Below are 16685 nucleotides of genomic sequence, written 5' to 3'. Positions count from 1 at the left end.
GAGAAGCCTGCTTTTCCTCCCACCTCTGTGGCCATTCAAGAGGAGATTGCAGTCCTTAAACCCTCTTTGTTTTAATTTTCCTTCTGAACCAAATGTATTTTCTGCAACATTTGCATGTGAGATAGAAGGTTATGGATTGGCATTTTGAAATATGGAAGGCACCTTTTTTTTTAATCAAATGGGGAGTATTTGGCTTTCCATATAGGATAACACAAGCTACCTTTTCACTCTCATTTTTTTTCCCAATTTCCCACCAGGAGCAGTTACCCATGACCCCCCTCAGGATTCCGTTCCTGTCAGTTCAGTCTCTATTATCCCACCACCACCGCCTCCGAAAAATGTGGCCCGCCTGTTGGCCTTAGCGTTAGCTGAGTCTGCGCAGCAAGCCTCTACTCAGACATTGAAGAGACCAGGGACTTCTCAGGCTGCTTATCCAAATAATGGAAATGTAGCAGTGATCGCTACTGAAGATAAACTACCTAGTTCCTACCCTAGTGTTACTTTAGATAAAGCCTATTTCCAAACTGATAGGCCAGCAGAGCAGTTCCATCTCCATAATAATGCATCTGGGATCTGTGACCAGCCTGTACCAGACACAGCAGCTATTGGGGGCCAATCCCACCCCGAAACAGCAGAATCTGGGGACCAACTCCACCAGGCAGACTTACCAGGAAATCAACCACATAGAACCTTTTTATCTGGGGATCCAGAGAAGAACGGAATCACTTCAGTTCCATTACCAGACTCTAAGTCTGATGATCACATAAGTTTCCCTGAAGAAAAACCTGGGAAGACCAATATGCCAACTGTCTCCTTTGCAGATCAGGAACCGTCTCAACTTCATTTCTACAGTGATGAGGACTTTCCTTACCTTGGTGCAAGTGCAGATAAGTCCCCTTATCCTTCAGAGTTCACAGACAAACATGTCACACCCTCTACTCTGCCCAGGGACAAAACCTACCCACCTTCTGGGTCCCATGAAGAGAATACCAGCACAGCTGCCATGGCTTACATGACAACTGCTCCAGCAGCAGCTGAAATCAGCACCAGGGAAGTTAACTGGGATGTGGCTGAACAACCCACCACAGCTGACTTTGCTGCTACCGCCACTCTGCAGCGTCCTCACAGAACTAATCGTCCCCTGCCCCCTCCACCCTCCCAGAGATCAACAGAGCAGCTACCGACCATATCGAGTGCTGTGGGATTAAACAATTCTCACAAGGTAAGAAGGGGGAGGTCAGTGAGATAAACTAACATTTTTTTTTCCCCCAAAAGTGTATCATTGTTCAGTCGAGTGTGTTGTCAGATGCAACATTTACTTTCAAACCCTGCAGCAGACTTCTATCAAATGTTTCCCATTTGAGGTTGGAGTCTGCTTTAACCTCGAAACTGGTAATGCCCAGAGAAAAGAACCATTACTCAGTGACTATAACTGAACTGCACCTGCTACCTTTACTTCCTGACATGTCAGGTAGTTCTTTCATGGTGATACAAAGAGAATGTGAACAAATGAGTCAAAATGACTTTATGTGTCAAGACTACAGGATTGTTTTTTTGTGTGTTTGTTTTTGTTTTTGTTTTCCCAGCTCCATCACTGACTCATTGTGATTTTGGGCAAGCCATTTAACTACCCTCTGCCAGTTGTTCACATCTGCACAATGAAAGTGCTCTAATCTTAAGACCTTTATAAGTTTGTCTGCCTCACAAACTTTTCAGAAATGCAAGAAGAGAGTACACTTGGCAAATGCTATTTGCTATTTTCTAAATGCTGTTACTATTTACTCGGCATTTTCCAGCAGACTATCCCTGTATAGTCAGGCACTTGCTTCGATGAGAGAATATGGAATGCAAATGGTTAAGCTTTCTTCCAAAACTTCTATTTTTTTTTTTAAAAAGAAAGTACAAGGAGGTTTCTTTTATTTTATTTTTGTGGTGTCCTTGAACTACAACAACTCTACTACTTAGTCCTTTGTGGAGGATGCTATTTCTAGCAACTGCTTGTCAAGGATAGCTGGTGTAGCATCTACTCAAGGGTAAGACTGTTGTGAGGACCATGTTTGGCTTCTGTCACCACAAGCCAAGATAAAGTAGAAAGAAGTCCAGGGACAGAGAGTAAGCTGATTAGTCTGAATGCTAGTTTAAGTGAGTCACTTTATTGCCTTTCCTTAGATTTAGGGGCTCACTCAGGAGTCACTTTAACATTAACCCCCAAATAGAATTTACCCTTTTTACTGAACAAAATGCTGTTTCAGCCGAGATAGACTAGACATAAAGATATTTTTTAAAGTTGACTGTTATTTGACTAACCCATTGTTTTGGTCTGTGTGTTAAGATAGTGTCATAGGAAACCTCATCTCACACTAAAAACCTGTCATAAATTAGAGCAGTTCTCCAGAGTTGGTTACGGCCGTTGTACTATTAGGTAGAACACAGTCCTTTTCCCGACCACATGCTGTAAGATAGTTTCTGCTGCTAATCAGATAGCCTCAACTTGTAAATTATGATCTCATAGCAGTGTTTGGTTCTATAGAGGGGGCATTCTAGCAATCATAATCGTCATCGTCATAATAATAGTATCATTCCCTAATAGGTTCAAGCAGTAGTTACAGTTCCGGAGAGGCCACCTGAACCCAGAGCCATGGATGACCCTGCGCTTGTGTTTCTCACTGATGGCAGTGCAGCTTCTCAGTGTCCCGCCTCTGCTCCTGCTGTCCAGCCAGACCTTCCTGAGAAGGTGCGGGAAGGCTCCAGGGCCCCGCCACTGCACCTGCGTGCTGAGTCTGTCCCTTTGTACTCCTCCTGTGGCTTCACTGCTCCCGTCCCCTCCACCAGGACAATGGAGAGTAAAATCGCTGCCGCCATACACTCCAACAGTGCAGACGCTGCCAGCGCTTCCAGTTATCACCCCTTTATCGCTGCTTCCTCAGCCTCTGTGGATGATGTTTTGCCTTTACCTCTTCCTATCCCGCAACCTAAGCATGCTTCTCAGAAGCCTGCCTATTCCACCTTTGCTAGACCTGATTTCACCACCGAGCCATTTGGTCCAGAAAACTGTTTGCATTTCAGTATGACTCCCAACTGTCAGTTCCGCCCCCAGAGTGTTCCTCCACATCACAATAAATTGGAGCAGCATCAGGCATATGGTTCCAGGTCTGAGCCACCAGCCTCCATGGGTCCTCGTTTTAATACGTACGTGGCCCCAGGACGAACTGTATCTGGACACCACACCAAGCCATGCAACCGGGTTGAATATGTATCTTCTTTGAGCTCCTCTATTAGGAGTACTTGTTACCCTGAAGATATTCCACCATACCCTACAATCCGCAGGGTACAGTCTCTCCATGCCCCTCCATCTACCATGATCCGCTCTGTTCCCATTTCACGGACAGAAGTTCCCCCAGATGATGAACCAGCCTACTGCCCAAGACCCCTGTACCAGTACAAGCCATATCAGTCTTCCCAGGCCCGTTCTGATTATCACGTAACCCAGCTTCAGCCTTTCTTTGAGAATGGTCGGGTCCACTACCGGTACAGCCCATATTCCAGTTCTTCTAGTTCATATTACAGTCCAGAGGGAACCCTGTATGACGTGGACACCTACGGCACAGTGCAGCTGAGGCCCCTTCACCGCCTACCCAACCGTGATTTTGCTTTCTACAATCCTAGGCTGCAAGGAAAGAACTTGTGCAATTATGTTGGTTTGCCTCCACGTCCCCGGGCAAACATGACTGGGTATTTCTCTGGTAATGACCATAACATAGTCAACATGCCTCCAGCCGCAGATGTAAAGCACACTTACACCTCATGGGATCTTGAAGACATGGAAAAATACCGCATGCAATCCATCCGGAGAGAGAGCCGTGCTCGGCAGAAGGTAAAAGGGCCTGTTATGTCCCAGTATGATAACATGACCCCAGCTGTGCAAGATGACCTGGGTGGGATCTACGTCATCCACCTACGTAGTAAATCAGATCCTGGGAAAACTGGACTTCTCTCAGTGGCAGAGGGGAAGGAGGGGCGGCACCCAGTCAAAGCCGTCAGCCCTGAGGGAGATGACCGCTTCTATAGGAAGCCTCCAGAGCCCGAGTTCGACAGAACCCACCACCACGGAGGATATGGCAATGGACAGTCTGAGAAGCCGTCCCTCCCTCAGAAGCAAAGCAGCCTCAGGAACAGGAAGCTTCATGATATGGGCTGCAGCCTCCCTGAGCACAGAGCACATCAGGAAGCAAGCCATAGGCAGTTATGCGAATCGAAAAATGGGCCACCTTACCCCCAGGGAGCTGGCCAGCTAGATTATGGGTCCAAAGGGATCCCAGACACTTCTGAGCCAGTCAGCTACCACAACTCTGGAGGGAAATATGTCACATCAGGGCAGGAAACTTTAAGACTGAACCACAAAGAGGTAAGGCTCTCCAAAGAGCTGGAGAGGCCTCGGGCCAGGCAGCCCCCAGCCCCAGAGAAACACTCCAGAGACTGCTACAAGGAGGAGGAGCACCTCGCTCAGTCAGTCCCACCCCCGAAACCAGAGAGGAGTCATAGCCTGAAACTCCACCATACCCAGACCGTGGAGAGGGACCCCAGCATGCTATACCAATACCAGACACACGGCAAGCGCCAGAGCAGTGTGGCTGTCGTGTCCCAGTATGACAACCTGGAGGGCTACCACTCCCCGCCCCAGCACCAGCACCAGCGAGCAGGCTTTGGAGGAGGAGCAGTGGGGACATACATGCCCTCTGGCTTCCCCCACCCGCAGAACAGGACATACGCTACAGCTTTGGGTCAGGGGGCCTTCCTGCCTACAGAGCTGGCCTTGCAGCACCCTGAAACACAGATCCATGCAGAATGAGCCCCGGGAGCAATAGAGTTGAAGCAGCCTCTGCTGGACAGTGGACTGTTCTATTTTTTTTCAGTAACCAAAAAGATTAAAAAATAATAAGAAGAAAGAAAAGCTACAAGCCCCACCCCCCGACCACATTTTAAATAGAAAAATAAACCACCCATCTCACCACCCCACCCCCCGCCCACTTCCCTGTTTCATTACTGCCTCTCCATATATAGACTGTCATTTTTGTCATTTAAGGAGATCTGAATGATTGTAAAGCATTGTGTGGAAAACCTAGTGAAATTTGTCACAGAACCATGCTTGCCATACAGAGCCGGAGGACTGCCTTTAGCTGAATTTGAACTTAATATACGGCCCTTCTTAGTATTTGCTATCCAGTTCAGAGCAGCTTATTTCTGTTTCCTAGTAGGTCTTTGTATTTTTCTGTCGCATCCTCACTTCCTCAGAAGCCATGTAGCCTGCTTGACTGAGGTATAGTTTTCTCACTTCAGGGTCTTGTGTGTTCCATTAGAACACGGAAAACTTCCAATAAGTCTGTCAGACAGCTAGGACATTGCAACTAAAACTCATAGAGGGACTTTAAGCATTTAACAGAGTCATCATAAAATGGCAGACCACCTAAGCCTAGACTGAACCAGAGCATTCCCATTTATCACTCTCATTTCTTGGAGCTCACTGAGCCAGACTCCTGCCCCGGCCTTGCTAGTGCCAGAAAACAGTGTCAGTGCTTCTGATGTGTGGCCTGCCTTTCATTATTATTTTTTTTCTTCAGTCTTATTTGGCCAGTCACAATCCTAGTATAACACATCACACCATTTTTCTCCTAAAGCAACTTCTTTTCATTAAAAAATAAGCTTAGTTGTGACTGAATTTTTATCTTTTATCTTGATTCCAAATGTACATGCCAATTTTAGATTCCCTGGGCACTCTTAAAAAGAGCCACACATTATCTGTGAGTCAGCTGGAAGCTCCTGCGATGGCCACTTAGTATCTAGCCGTTTTGTGCATTGGCATCATAGGCAGTTTTGTGTTCTTGAGAATCGCTCCACACTTGTGCAGTCAAAGTCTTTCTAATTGCCATCGACACCAGCATTTCACATAGTCCTTACAACTCCGTAGACATGTTAAACATGCTAAATACCCAGACCTCTCTTGGGTATTCTTGCATTTTTGACGGGAGTAGGCAAAGACACCTCTTGAGTGCAAGTCTGTCCTGTTTTCTCAGCTCCACCCACCACATACATTCACAGCAGGCTGGCAAGGCACTTCCTGTACTTAACACAACCCGTGTAGACTGTCATTTCATTCCATACTTCTGAGTAATGCTTGAGTTGTATACATTCACATGTTTTAGTAACTCAGTTTGGAGTAGACACTAGGAGAATTTCATTCCATGTACTGAATGATTGCTGCTCTGCCCTTTCAAAACTTGCTAGTTTTTATTTTAGAGTAAGAGTAAAGGAAGAAATCTTTATGAGACTAAATTCATTGCTGCTACTATCGCTGTGAAATTGTATAAAGATTAGAATTTATGCCAGTTACCTTTTTTTAATTAAAAAAAAAATCCTGTAATTTTTATTTAGAAAAAGAAATAAAAGTCTCCAGAACAACACATTTACTTTTATGTGGAGAAACTCTAAAAAGTAATCTTTTGTTCCCCCCAGAATTCATCAGAGGGATTTACCAAGTCATGGTAGAAAACCCCAAAAGCAGATATGTGAAAAGGTCTGCAAAAAATTTAGCCGTCTACATTAAAAAAAAAAAAATGCAACCCCTACTGGCATACTTTCACCAGGAAAGGCACTTTGATGGCATCCTTCCACTTAGCACGCAAGCACTTGGAGTGCTCTACATATGGGAGTTTGCTCTTTAGTGAATACACAACACTTCAAAAAAAAAAAAAAACTTTAGCCATCTTTTTGTCAAGTGAACACCCCATTGCCCTATGGAGATCGCACAAGCCCTATAAATTCTCACCAGCAGCGTGGAGATTAGAGAGAGGAACTAGTTTTACGATAAAGAGATAGCAGGGGCTCTAGTGGCAGAGCCCCGAGGGAGGCGGCTGAAAAAGTCCCGTCCATTTTAGTACTTGTGGGTTTGCTGTCACAGCCGTTGTTTTTACTCTTGAAACTAAAGTCTGTTGTAAGAAATTACTGAGGTTAAATACTCAAAGTCATTATGTCCTTCATGTCCACTGGGGGTTAGAATGACCAGGTAAATATTTTGAATAGACTAATGACTCAGATTACTGGTGTGGTACCCAAGCTGTAGGTCAAATCTAAAGTTATTTCACAGAATGTATGTAGATCCAGCCTTAACTTTGGATTCAGTTATTTGGGCGACTTTGCCTGTATCTTCCCCTTTCTAATCTTGTAGGGTAGAAATCGGATGGCACATCACTGTGAGCCCAGGTTTACCTCAGCATAGTTCACCCTGTGTGCGATTTCACAACTAGAATAATATGTTAGTCCTTTACAACTTTACACAGAGCAGTAAGGTCAAGGACATGGAGCTAGCTGCCTTATACATCAAATCCACAATTTACTTTCACCGCTATTTTCATTAGCCACTTTCCAGACTGTATCTTTTTGACAAAAACCTGATGCCACAGCTGGGTTTGATAGAGCTAAATATTCCCTGGAGGTCTGGCCCAGAGGGTTTGCGAACAGCCGCAGAGGTGCCGTTTCCCTTCATGATCAAATTCATCTAAGCCTTACTGCTTACTCTGTTGAGTTTCCTTGTCAACATACAAGTCCCTGGGATGATCCCAGGGATAGATAGGGCCTGCACATTTTTTTAAATATATAAATAAATAAATATATATATATATATATATATATATATATATAATGGCAAAAGCTTTTTTTTTTTTTTTAATTTAAGGTCAGGTTGAAAAATTCTAGGACTCATTCTGTAAAGCAGAGGGACCATTAATGATGGTGGAGCTAGAAAGTAGGTTTGCCACTCATTGAAGCAGCATCAAATGCATACCATGTAAATTGGAGAAAAAAAATCTTCTCACCTTTAGTTGAAAACGGAGTCTGCAGAGTCCATATATCTGTTCCCAACCCTGTCAGCCACACCCATCCAATAGGTTGCAGAGTATTGTTTGAGCAGCGTGTGTAAGGAAATTATGAAAGAGCGTATCAGAAAGTTATTTTCAAATGGTTAGAGGCATGTGATTTTCAAGACTGTGTGTGACGGAATGGCCAGGAATGGTATAACTGCGAGGTAACGTCAGCGTCCACAGAGGGTCTTTATTCCTTTTCTGATTAGTACCTGTTAGTTTCAAAGAGTAAAAATGGTTGTTTTACAGTTTAGATTCCAAGGTAGCCAAAACCTGATTTTTTTCAACCATGACCTGCATGAGAGAAGCATCTTAGGAAGTCTTAGATCATACCTTTAAGTTCTTAACTTTAATTTATATAGTGTTTTTTATGTCTTAATATTTTTGTGAACTGGTGTAAATTGTTAATGCATATAAGCTTGTGTATTTTTGTAAATAGTTTTGTGATTTATTTCCTGACCCATGTGTAAATATTTAGAGTCTCATTTCTTCAAGACTTATTTGAAACTGAATTGTGGGTTTGGGGTTTTGTTTGTTTCTCTCTTTGTTTTGGTTGGGGGTGGGAGGGAGAGAAGGGATTTTTGTACTCAGATAATCCAGATGGCGATATCTTGTGGTTTAAAAAGCAAATGTCCCATGGAAAGCAATTCAAATATCAGCAAAATTATTTCAGATTCAAACGGACTTCTCTGTGTATGTGTTTCCTTTTGGGGAGTCCGGCAGTAGTGCAGTGGGTTAAGCGCACATGGCACAAAGCACAAGGACCTGCACAAGGATGTGTTTCCTTTTTAACCTAACATGAATCATAACAAGATAGATGGAAGGTGTGACTAATGATTGTCTGAGAGGTCGTCCTACCACATGACATGTTATTTGAAGGAAGAGCTTGGATGTTTCTAACTGTTCGCCACAGTGTTTGACCTGAAACATGTTTGCCAGGTCAATGGGATTATTGTAAAGATGGTAGAGGTCTCCTGATCTATGCCAGGCCATCAACCACTTGGGTTACCTTGAGAAATTGGAATTGATGCTTTGGGGGGCCCTTGCAGTTCTCGGGAAACTGAATCGGCTTCCCAGAGTCCTCCAGAGAGGGGTTCTGAACAACAACAAAGCATCTTGCACATCAGGCTGCTTCTTAGAAATGAGCAGGAAGAGATCACCTCCCGTGCGGTCAGCTGCAGCAAGCTATTTTGTGGTCCACCCAGATGAAGTATTTCAGTGAGACACGGTGCCACTGGTCTAAACCAAATGCAAGTAACCCAGCTGCCCAGCAGGGCCTCCATGCCTTGTTCCTGTGCCAAAGTATTTCAGTACTCAGCTGTCAGAGTACTTGTCTTCTTCATAGGAATGATAAATTAGAAGTCATTCTCCATTCCACAGTACTGGACCCTGTTCCTTCTGGCCAGCAATAGGGACTAGGGGAAATGGCCTGTTTAAGACAGATGAATGCACCACACCCTTTAACCAAAGATCGGACAGCTGCTTTCCATAAACAGGTGTGGATATGGGTACTATGGAAACTGTATGAAGACATCTGTGAGCTGGGGTGGAGGGTGACTCTGGAGTAGCTTGCATGCCTCCCATGTGATGTGTGAGACCCTGGGTTCCATCCTTACAACACATGGGAGTACTAAGGACCACCATCAAAAGTAGATGAAACTCCATGGATGGTAGAGCTGTGCTCTAGTGTCTCTCAAAACAAAAAAAATATACAAGGGGCTGGGTGGTGGCAACCTGGTTGAGAGCACGTGGTACAATTCATTTGAAAGGGCCTTGGTTCAAGCCCCAAGTCCCCACATGCAGGGGGAAAAACTTTACAAGTGGTGAAGCAGGTCTGCAGGGCTGGCACTCTCTCACTCTCTCACTCTCTCACTCTCTCACTCTCTCACTCTCTCACTCTCTCACTCTCTCACTCTCTCTTCCTATCTCCTCTCTTTCTGGCTGTCTCTATACAATAAATAAAGATAGTTTTAAAAAATTAAATATATACACAGATACTATAACATAAGTGACAGCCTTGGGAGCACGTGAAACTCTAAGGAGCTATAGACCAAGTGTCCCATCCCCACTGCCCGATTGTGTCCTCGTGAGTTTAAAAAAAAATCCCAAATCCTTTGCTTTCTGCTGTCACTTCTTTTTCTTACCTATGAGCTCCCTGTAAAATGTCCTTTTTCTTGGGGTGATCTTTCAAACTCAAGATGCTTCTCCAAAATGGTCAGCAAAGGAAGTTCTGAACTGGGGCCCTGGGAGATTGCAGCTTAACCAGCATTTTACTACTCAAAGCCTCTTGTTCTTTTCTCTTAAGGAAGTGCTCAGATAGCTGAGTCTCCAGAGGTCACATGGAGTAAGTACGATGTGCCCAAGAGGAGACAGTGCCTAATGTGCATTCTTCCTGCACCTGACGCCTTATAAGGAAGCTTTCTGGTTAGAATTCAACAGGTAACACCAGGAGGAAGGAAGAACACTACACACACACACACACACACCCTCATCACTGAGTTGATTCATGTTCTTTTATTCATTTCCTGAAAACATTCTGAAAAGCATACTAGGGTCTCTTAGCCACTTGTTCATGTTTTAAACCTGGCAGTTGAGCAGTTTTCAAGCATCAGAATCCATATTTCCTCCCCACGCCCCCAGAGTCAGTTCAGCTTAATATTCCTTGAACCACCATCCAATTCAGTAGGTCTGGAACTGATCTTGGGAATCAATAGTTGTAACCACCATCCCATGCAGTTCTGATAAGAATGTTTGAGAAATGCCAAAATTTATGTTGTAATCTCCCAATCACAGTAGCTTAAAAAAAAAAAAAGTGAGGGGCTGGGTGTGTCGTTCCTGCCTGAGCAAACTCAAAGTCTGCTGCTGGCCCAGGTGAGTCCTGGCTGACAGAGGACCCCTGGCCTTAAGCTGGGCCATCTGGAACATGTCCCTGGGGTGCAGTGGCAAGGGGAGCTCTGGAGAACTGGCAGTAGATAGAATGTGGCCCACGGAGAGAGCTCAGCCGAGGGCACCAGCCCTTTGTTGCTACAAGTGGCCATTATGTGATAGCATGTGAGGGTGGGGCCAGAAGTCAGACCAGTACTTCCTGTTCCTAAGTCAAACCTGGCCTTGAGGCCCTGCCTAAACGCAGAAAGGGTAGCAGGTTACAGGTGTGCTTGTGCCAGGCTGAGGTGAGCAAGTGGTGAGCAGCATTAGAGTGTCTGATTTGGGGGACCTGCAATGGTGATGGGAAGCTGGTCCTCCTCACATCTTGTCCATAGTGTGTGTGTGTTGGTCCTAAGAGAGGCATGATGTTCTACGATGCTGCTTGAGAGTCCAGCCCAACCTCCCTCCCTCTGCCTGACCTCTGAAACCCCAATGCCTTTGTTCTTCTGCATATGTTTCAAGTTCACTTCCAGCCCAACCTTCACACTGCCTCCCACTCCTTCCGGGACAAATGCACAGGCCCAAATAAGTAGGTACATGGCTTGTCCCTTGATGCAGTTTTCTGCCACCTTGCCCACCCTGTCCTACAGCCACATTTCTGATGACTTTTGGATATGAGCTGCCAGAGGACGAGAACCTGTCCTGTGTTCAGTGGTGTTATCACATCACATGATGGTACACACTGACTTTTGTTGAATGGAGCAAAGCGAATCCACGGTCACCTGTTGGGGTTGCTTTGGTGTGTGGTGAGCGTATTTGGATTTCTGCGGCTGCTTGAGGGTCCCAATAGGAAAGCCAGATGACTTTGCTTATCCACTGTCCCAGGATAAGTCCGAAGACCTTTCTAAAGGAAGTCAGTTTTGAAGAGGGTTTGGAAAGGAGTAAAGGAAGGCACTCGGAGGGGAACATGGATGTTGTTCTAAGCTTCTGGGTAATGATACTCCTTTGTGTTAAGAGCATCTGAGTGTGTGGGCCTGGGAAAACAGAATGAACCTTTTCTTGAGAAGAGAAGGGAAATGAAGAAGACAGAGTTTATGGTAGGAATATTCAGGTTGTCCCAAGTATGTGACAATGCTGTTTTTTTCTACTTGATGATGATGTGACAGTGACACAGCAAGTAGAAGCCACAGGACACACTCTCTGAGGGTGTGATGCTGCAGTCCCTGTCAGCATGTGCAGTTTGTGAGGATCCCAACTGAGGATGTTGTAACCATGTTGTCAGTCAAGGGGGGTGGGGTAGAGATCTGTAATGTCCTCTGTCACCAGGGGTGGCAGAATCTAAGGGAACAGAAGTGACTTAGTCCCTACATGGTCTACTCCTCAAAGGCACCTGAGTTTGTGGAGATGGGAGTATCTACAAGTGCAAAAATGGCCTTGTGGGCCAGGTGGTGGCCCACCTGGTTAAGTGCACACATTACAGTGCACAAGGTCCTGGATTCAAGCCCCTGGTCCCCCACCTCAAGGGGGGAAGCCTCACCAGCAGAGGAGCAGGGCTGCAGTTGTCTCTGTCCCTCCCTCTCAATTTCTCTTTTTCATTTCTTTTTTACTATGTTTTAATTATTTTTATTTCCCTTTTTATTTATTATCATCAATAACAAAAAGAAAATGAGGGCCGAGTGGTGGCACACCTGGTTGAGCACACATGTCACAGGGTCCAGGTTCAAGCTCCCCAGTCCCCACCTGCAAAGGGAAGGTTTCACGAGCGGTGAAGCAGTGTTGCAGGTGTCTCTCTGTCTCTCACCCTCTCTTATCTCCCCACTCCCTCTCAATTTCTGACTGTCTCTATCCAATAAATAAAGATAATAAAAAATTTTAAAAAAAGAAAAGAAAATGATCCTATCGATATTTCACCCACCCCTCAGCTCCACAGGATAAAGGAACTGCTGTTCAGAGAACTTGAGTCCATTGACAACTTTGACAGGCTCAAGATCACTTTTTGCCTTGTCCCTCCAGGTAGAGAAGTTTCCTTCCTTCCTCTGTGAGCTCTCAATGCCCCCAAGTAAGTGAGTGATGGCGATTATAGTGGAAAACGGTTCTCTCCCTTCCAGGGCTTATTAGCAGGCTGCCAAAGGCCGTCGTGACCCTTGGTTTGTATGACCCCGTTACAAATAATGAAAGGAACTATCCATCTGAAAAATGTAGGAGTGGCTTCCTTGGAGCTAGGCAGAAAACATCTAGTGTTAGACTCAAAAAAAAAAAAAAAAAAGAAATTCTGCTACACCAATAGCAAATGAGTCTTCTAGGAGAGCAGACTGACTCCTGCTTGGAGGCAGTCAGCTCTCTGGAATGTTTCCACTTGGTAAGGATGGGCGCCATATTTGTTCCATATTGTAGTGAATATGACACCTGAAGACTCTTTACAACTCAGGACTTCATGCATGTGTGATTTTCATTGCTCCTGGGCTGCTTTTTTTTTTTTTTTTTTCAGCCAGACCAAGATACAGAAGAATGACAGCACCAGAGCTGTCCTTGGGCATGTGGCACTCCTACAGGGCAGCGGGGCTTGAACCTGGGTCTCACTCATGGCAAGGTGAACACCCTGCCTGGTCAGCTGCTTCTCTCCAGGCAGGCGTTTGTGTGCCTCTTCGGGGCTCATCCAGGGATTCCAGGAATGTGTTCACTCATCCTGTAGCTCTCGGTACAGCAGAAGAAGGGGGACAGGTTTTTGAGCCAAAGTATGTCAGAATGGTGGGAGGGAAAACCAGGGTGGTTTGTTCTGTTTGGCCTGGGGTGGGGGAGGTGTCAGAAATGCCCCCACAGAGCAGACATAAAGGCGGCAGCTCCAGCGCACTGGCTGGGTCTCTGCAGTGAATGTGGAAGCCTCACTCACTCAACCTGACACTGAGTGAGCTTAGTGAAATCCTGTGTATTTAATTTTATTTGTTTTAGATAGATGATAGCTAGAGATAGACCACAGCACAAAAGCTTCCTTCTAAGCTGCGGGAGCTGGGCTCAAACCTAGATCATGCCCAGGACAAAGCAGCACACTACACAAGTGAGTTATTTTGCCAACCTAATCTCTACAAAATCTCAGGACTCCCTGCTGCCAGAGGGATCACCAGTGTGGGCACCCCAACTCTCTTCTCCTGTCCTCTGCTTGGGAGGGTTCCACCAAGACTGATACTTCTTTTTTTAAAAAAAAATCTTTAAAAAAAGATTTATTTTCCCTTTTGTTGCCGTTGTTCTTTAACGTTGTTGTTATTGATGTCGTCGTTGTTGGATAGGACAGAGAGAAATGGAGAGAGGAGGGGAAGACAGACAGAGAGGGGGAGAGAAAGATAGACACCTGCAGACCCACTTCACCGCCTGTGAAGCGACTCCCCTGCAGGTGGGGAGCCGGGGCTCAAACTGGGATCCTTACACCGGTCCTTGCGCTTTGCGCCACATGTGCTTAACCCACTGCGCCGCCGCCCGACTCCAGAAGACTGATACTTCTAATTAAGCCCAAGCTATAATTAAGTGATCCTGGACAATCTGACTCTCTGATCACTCTCTCTCCATCTCTCTCTCTCTCCCTCCTCTCTCTCCCTTTCTCCCTTCACTTCTGACACTGGCCTTTAAATATATATATATATATATCCAAGCTGGGGCCAGGCAGTGGTGCACATGTTACCATGTGCAAGGACCTGAGTTCAAGCCCCTGATCCCCACCTGTAGAAGGAAGCTTCATGAGCCATGAAGCAGTGCTACAATATCTTTTCTCTGACCCTCTCTCTCTCTCTCCGTCTTTTCATACCTCTTTCTTTCTGTCTAAAAAAATAATAAATATTTTTAAGACGTTAAAAAAATTCTCTAAGCCAGCAGCATTTGCTTCTCACCTGGCTCCAGTCAGCCTAGGAGGCCCTTCTGTGGGAAGTCTGTCTCTTTCTGTCTCTGTTCCCTCTGAATTCTAGAAATGTTCTCCTCTGCTCCTGGTAGCCATTTTTCCATTTTTTATGATAGGACAGAGAGAGATTGAGAGGAAGGGGAGATAAAGACACCTGCAGACCTGCTTTACCACCTGTGAGGTGGAAAGCCAGGGACTCCAACCGAGATTCTTGAGCTTCATACTCACTTAACCCGTGCGCCACCACCTGGCCGCCTCTAGACATGTTCTTTGTTGCGCAACCCTCCCAGTCCTACTGCCTGTGGAAGAATAAACCTCATGCTGCACAGAGGATGGTGTTTTGACCAAAACCACTAGATGGCGCTGCTGTCGCACTTTTTAATCACAAGCGAGTTCTATTTTATGAAAAGGTTCATTTAAGCTTCCCCGGGGCGATTCAACAGGCTGCTGTTCTCCTTCATTTCTTTTCACCCATGTTTACAAGAACAGATGAAGGTAGATATATGACAGCATATCTCTGGGATTTGATGTAAGGGTGTGCGTGTGTGTGTCTGTGTGTGTGTGTGTGTTTCCTGAGCCAACACTGAAAAAGAAGTTTATAACACAATTGACACAGTGGATTTAAATGTGATCGAAAGACATTTAGGATGTCTCACTCACTCGGCTCTGGCTTTAGATGTCAGGAGGGATTGGACCTGGGATTACAGAACCTCAGGCACTCAGACTGCGTAGCCATTATGCTATCTCAATTTACATAATGTAGTATGTTTTACAAGTCAAGTGTCTCTCCCTGGGCTATATTATTGTACCTAATATTTTCAGGTCATGGTTGACCACTGAAACCTCAAAAGACAAAAACAGGGATAAGGCAATGCCAGTATAGTTTTGCTACCTTAAAGATAATCTGTGTTTATACCCACATACTCACACCAGACTGCATTTAAAATTCTCTTTGTCTTAGTGTGTGTGGATTTTTACTGCACTATTTAGATGTGGATACACACACAGAGAGAGGGAAGGGGGTGATAGAGAGGGAGAGAGGGGCCAGATGGTGTCGAACCTGCTTATGTGCACACATTACAGGCACAAAGACCCGGGTTCAAGCCCTTGGTCCGCACCTGCAGGGGGAAAGCTTCACAAGTGGTAAAGCAGGGCTGCAGGTGTCTCTTTGTCTCTCTCCCTCTCTTTATCATCCCCTCCCCTCTCAATTTCTGTCTCTATCCCATTTGAAAAAAAAAAAAGAGGGAGAGAGAGACCTGCATCCCTGCTTCACCACTCACAAAGCTTTCCCCTGGTGGGGACCAGGGGCTCGAACCTGGGTCCTTGCACATTACAACATGTGCACTCAACCAGGCTCGCCACTACCTGGCCTCTAAAGCTCTACTTCTCTATCTAAAGTATTAAGACTGTGTTTCTTTATCTTACATATGCATAGATAGTATAAAATCCATGTCCAGTAACTTCTGTTTCTGTTGTCCTTATCTGCTTCTATTACCTGTTTCTCTAACTCTTAGCTTGTTCTGTGTGCCTGTTATGTCTTATCATGTTCTGAACATTACTTTTGAAAAATTGTTTGCTAATGTAATTTGAGTAGAATAAAATTACCTTTTCCCCAGAAAGGATTCTTGCTTCTGGATGCAAGATGTCAACACTTAGAGGTCCTAAATTCAGTTCTAGACGCTGAGAGAACTTGAAGTTGAATTATAGGCTTCTTGAGAGCAGTCTACTTATATTCAGCTGAGTTCTTGGATAGTAGGTTCAGTGACCCCCAAACTGAAAGGAAGTGGCTTTATCAATCACCCCCCCTCCCGAAATGGTCTTCCCCATCATGTTGGCGAGCTCTCGCTGCAGCTACAGGAAGCCTTGTAACTTGCTACTCACCTCCCAGCCATTCTTAGAGTATCAGCACAAACTTCCGGAATGGCGGCCCCAGCTGCTGGGCTACGTACCTGGACTTCCGGTCTCTCCACGTCTCTTCCCATCTTGCTTGCTCACATCTGGGGATGACTCCCACAGCAGTT

At 45.3% G+C, this 16685-nt stretch overlaps 1 protein-coding gene across 4 annotated transcripts in view; it reads left to right on the top strand.

Moving 5' to 3' along the window:
- ARHGAP32 (Rho GTPase activating protein 32) overlaps positions 1-8597 on the top strand; it is a 232498-nt gene extending 223901 nt beyond the window's left edge. For all 4 annotated transcript variants that reach the window (XM_060180176.1, XM_060180175.1, XM_007539507.3 and 1 more), the window contains 2 exons: positions 258-1222; positions 2591-8597. In XM_060180176.1, coding sequence (XP_060036159.1) covers positions 258-1222; positions 2591-4849 — 3224 coding nt within the window. In that variant the 3' untranslated portion in view covers positions 4850-8597. The remainder of the gene's footprint in view (positions 1-257; positions 1223-2590) is intronic.
- Positions 8598-16685: the final 8088 nt, after the last annotated feature.

The sequence above is a fragment of the Erinaceus europaeus genome, chromosome 20, assembly GCF_950295315.1.
Source record: "Erinaceus europaeus chromosome 20, mEriEur2.1, whole genome shotgun sequence".
NCBI lineage: Eukaryota > Metazoa > Chordata > Mammalia > Eulipotyphla > Erinaceidae > Erinaceus > Erinaceus europaeus.
Note: the sequence above shows the minus strand (reverse complement) of the source record. Positions and strands in the feature narration are given on the sequence as shown.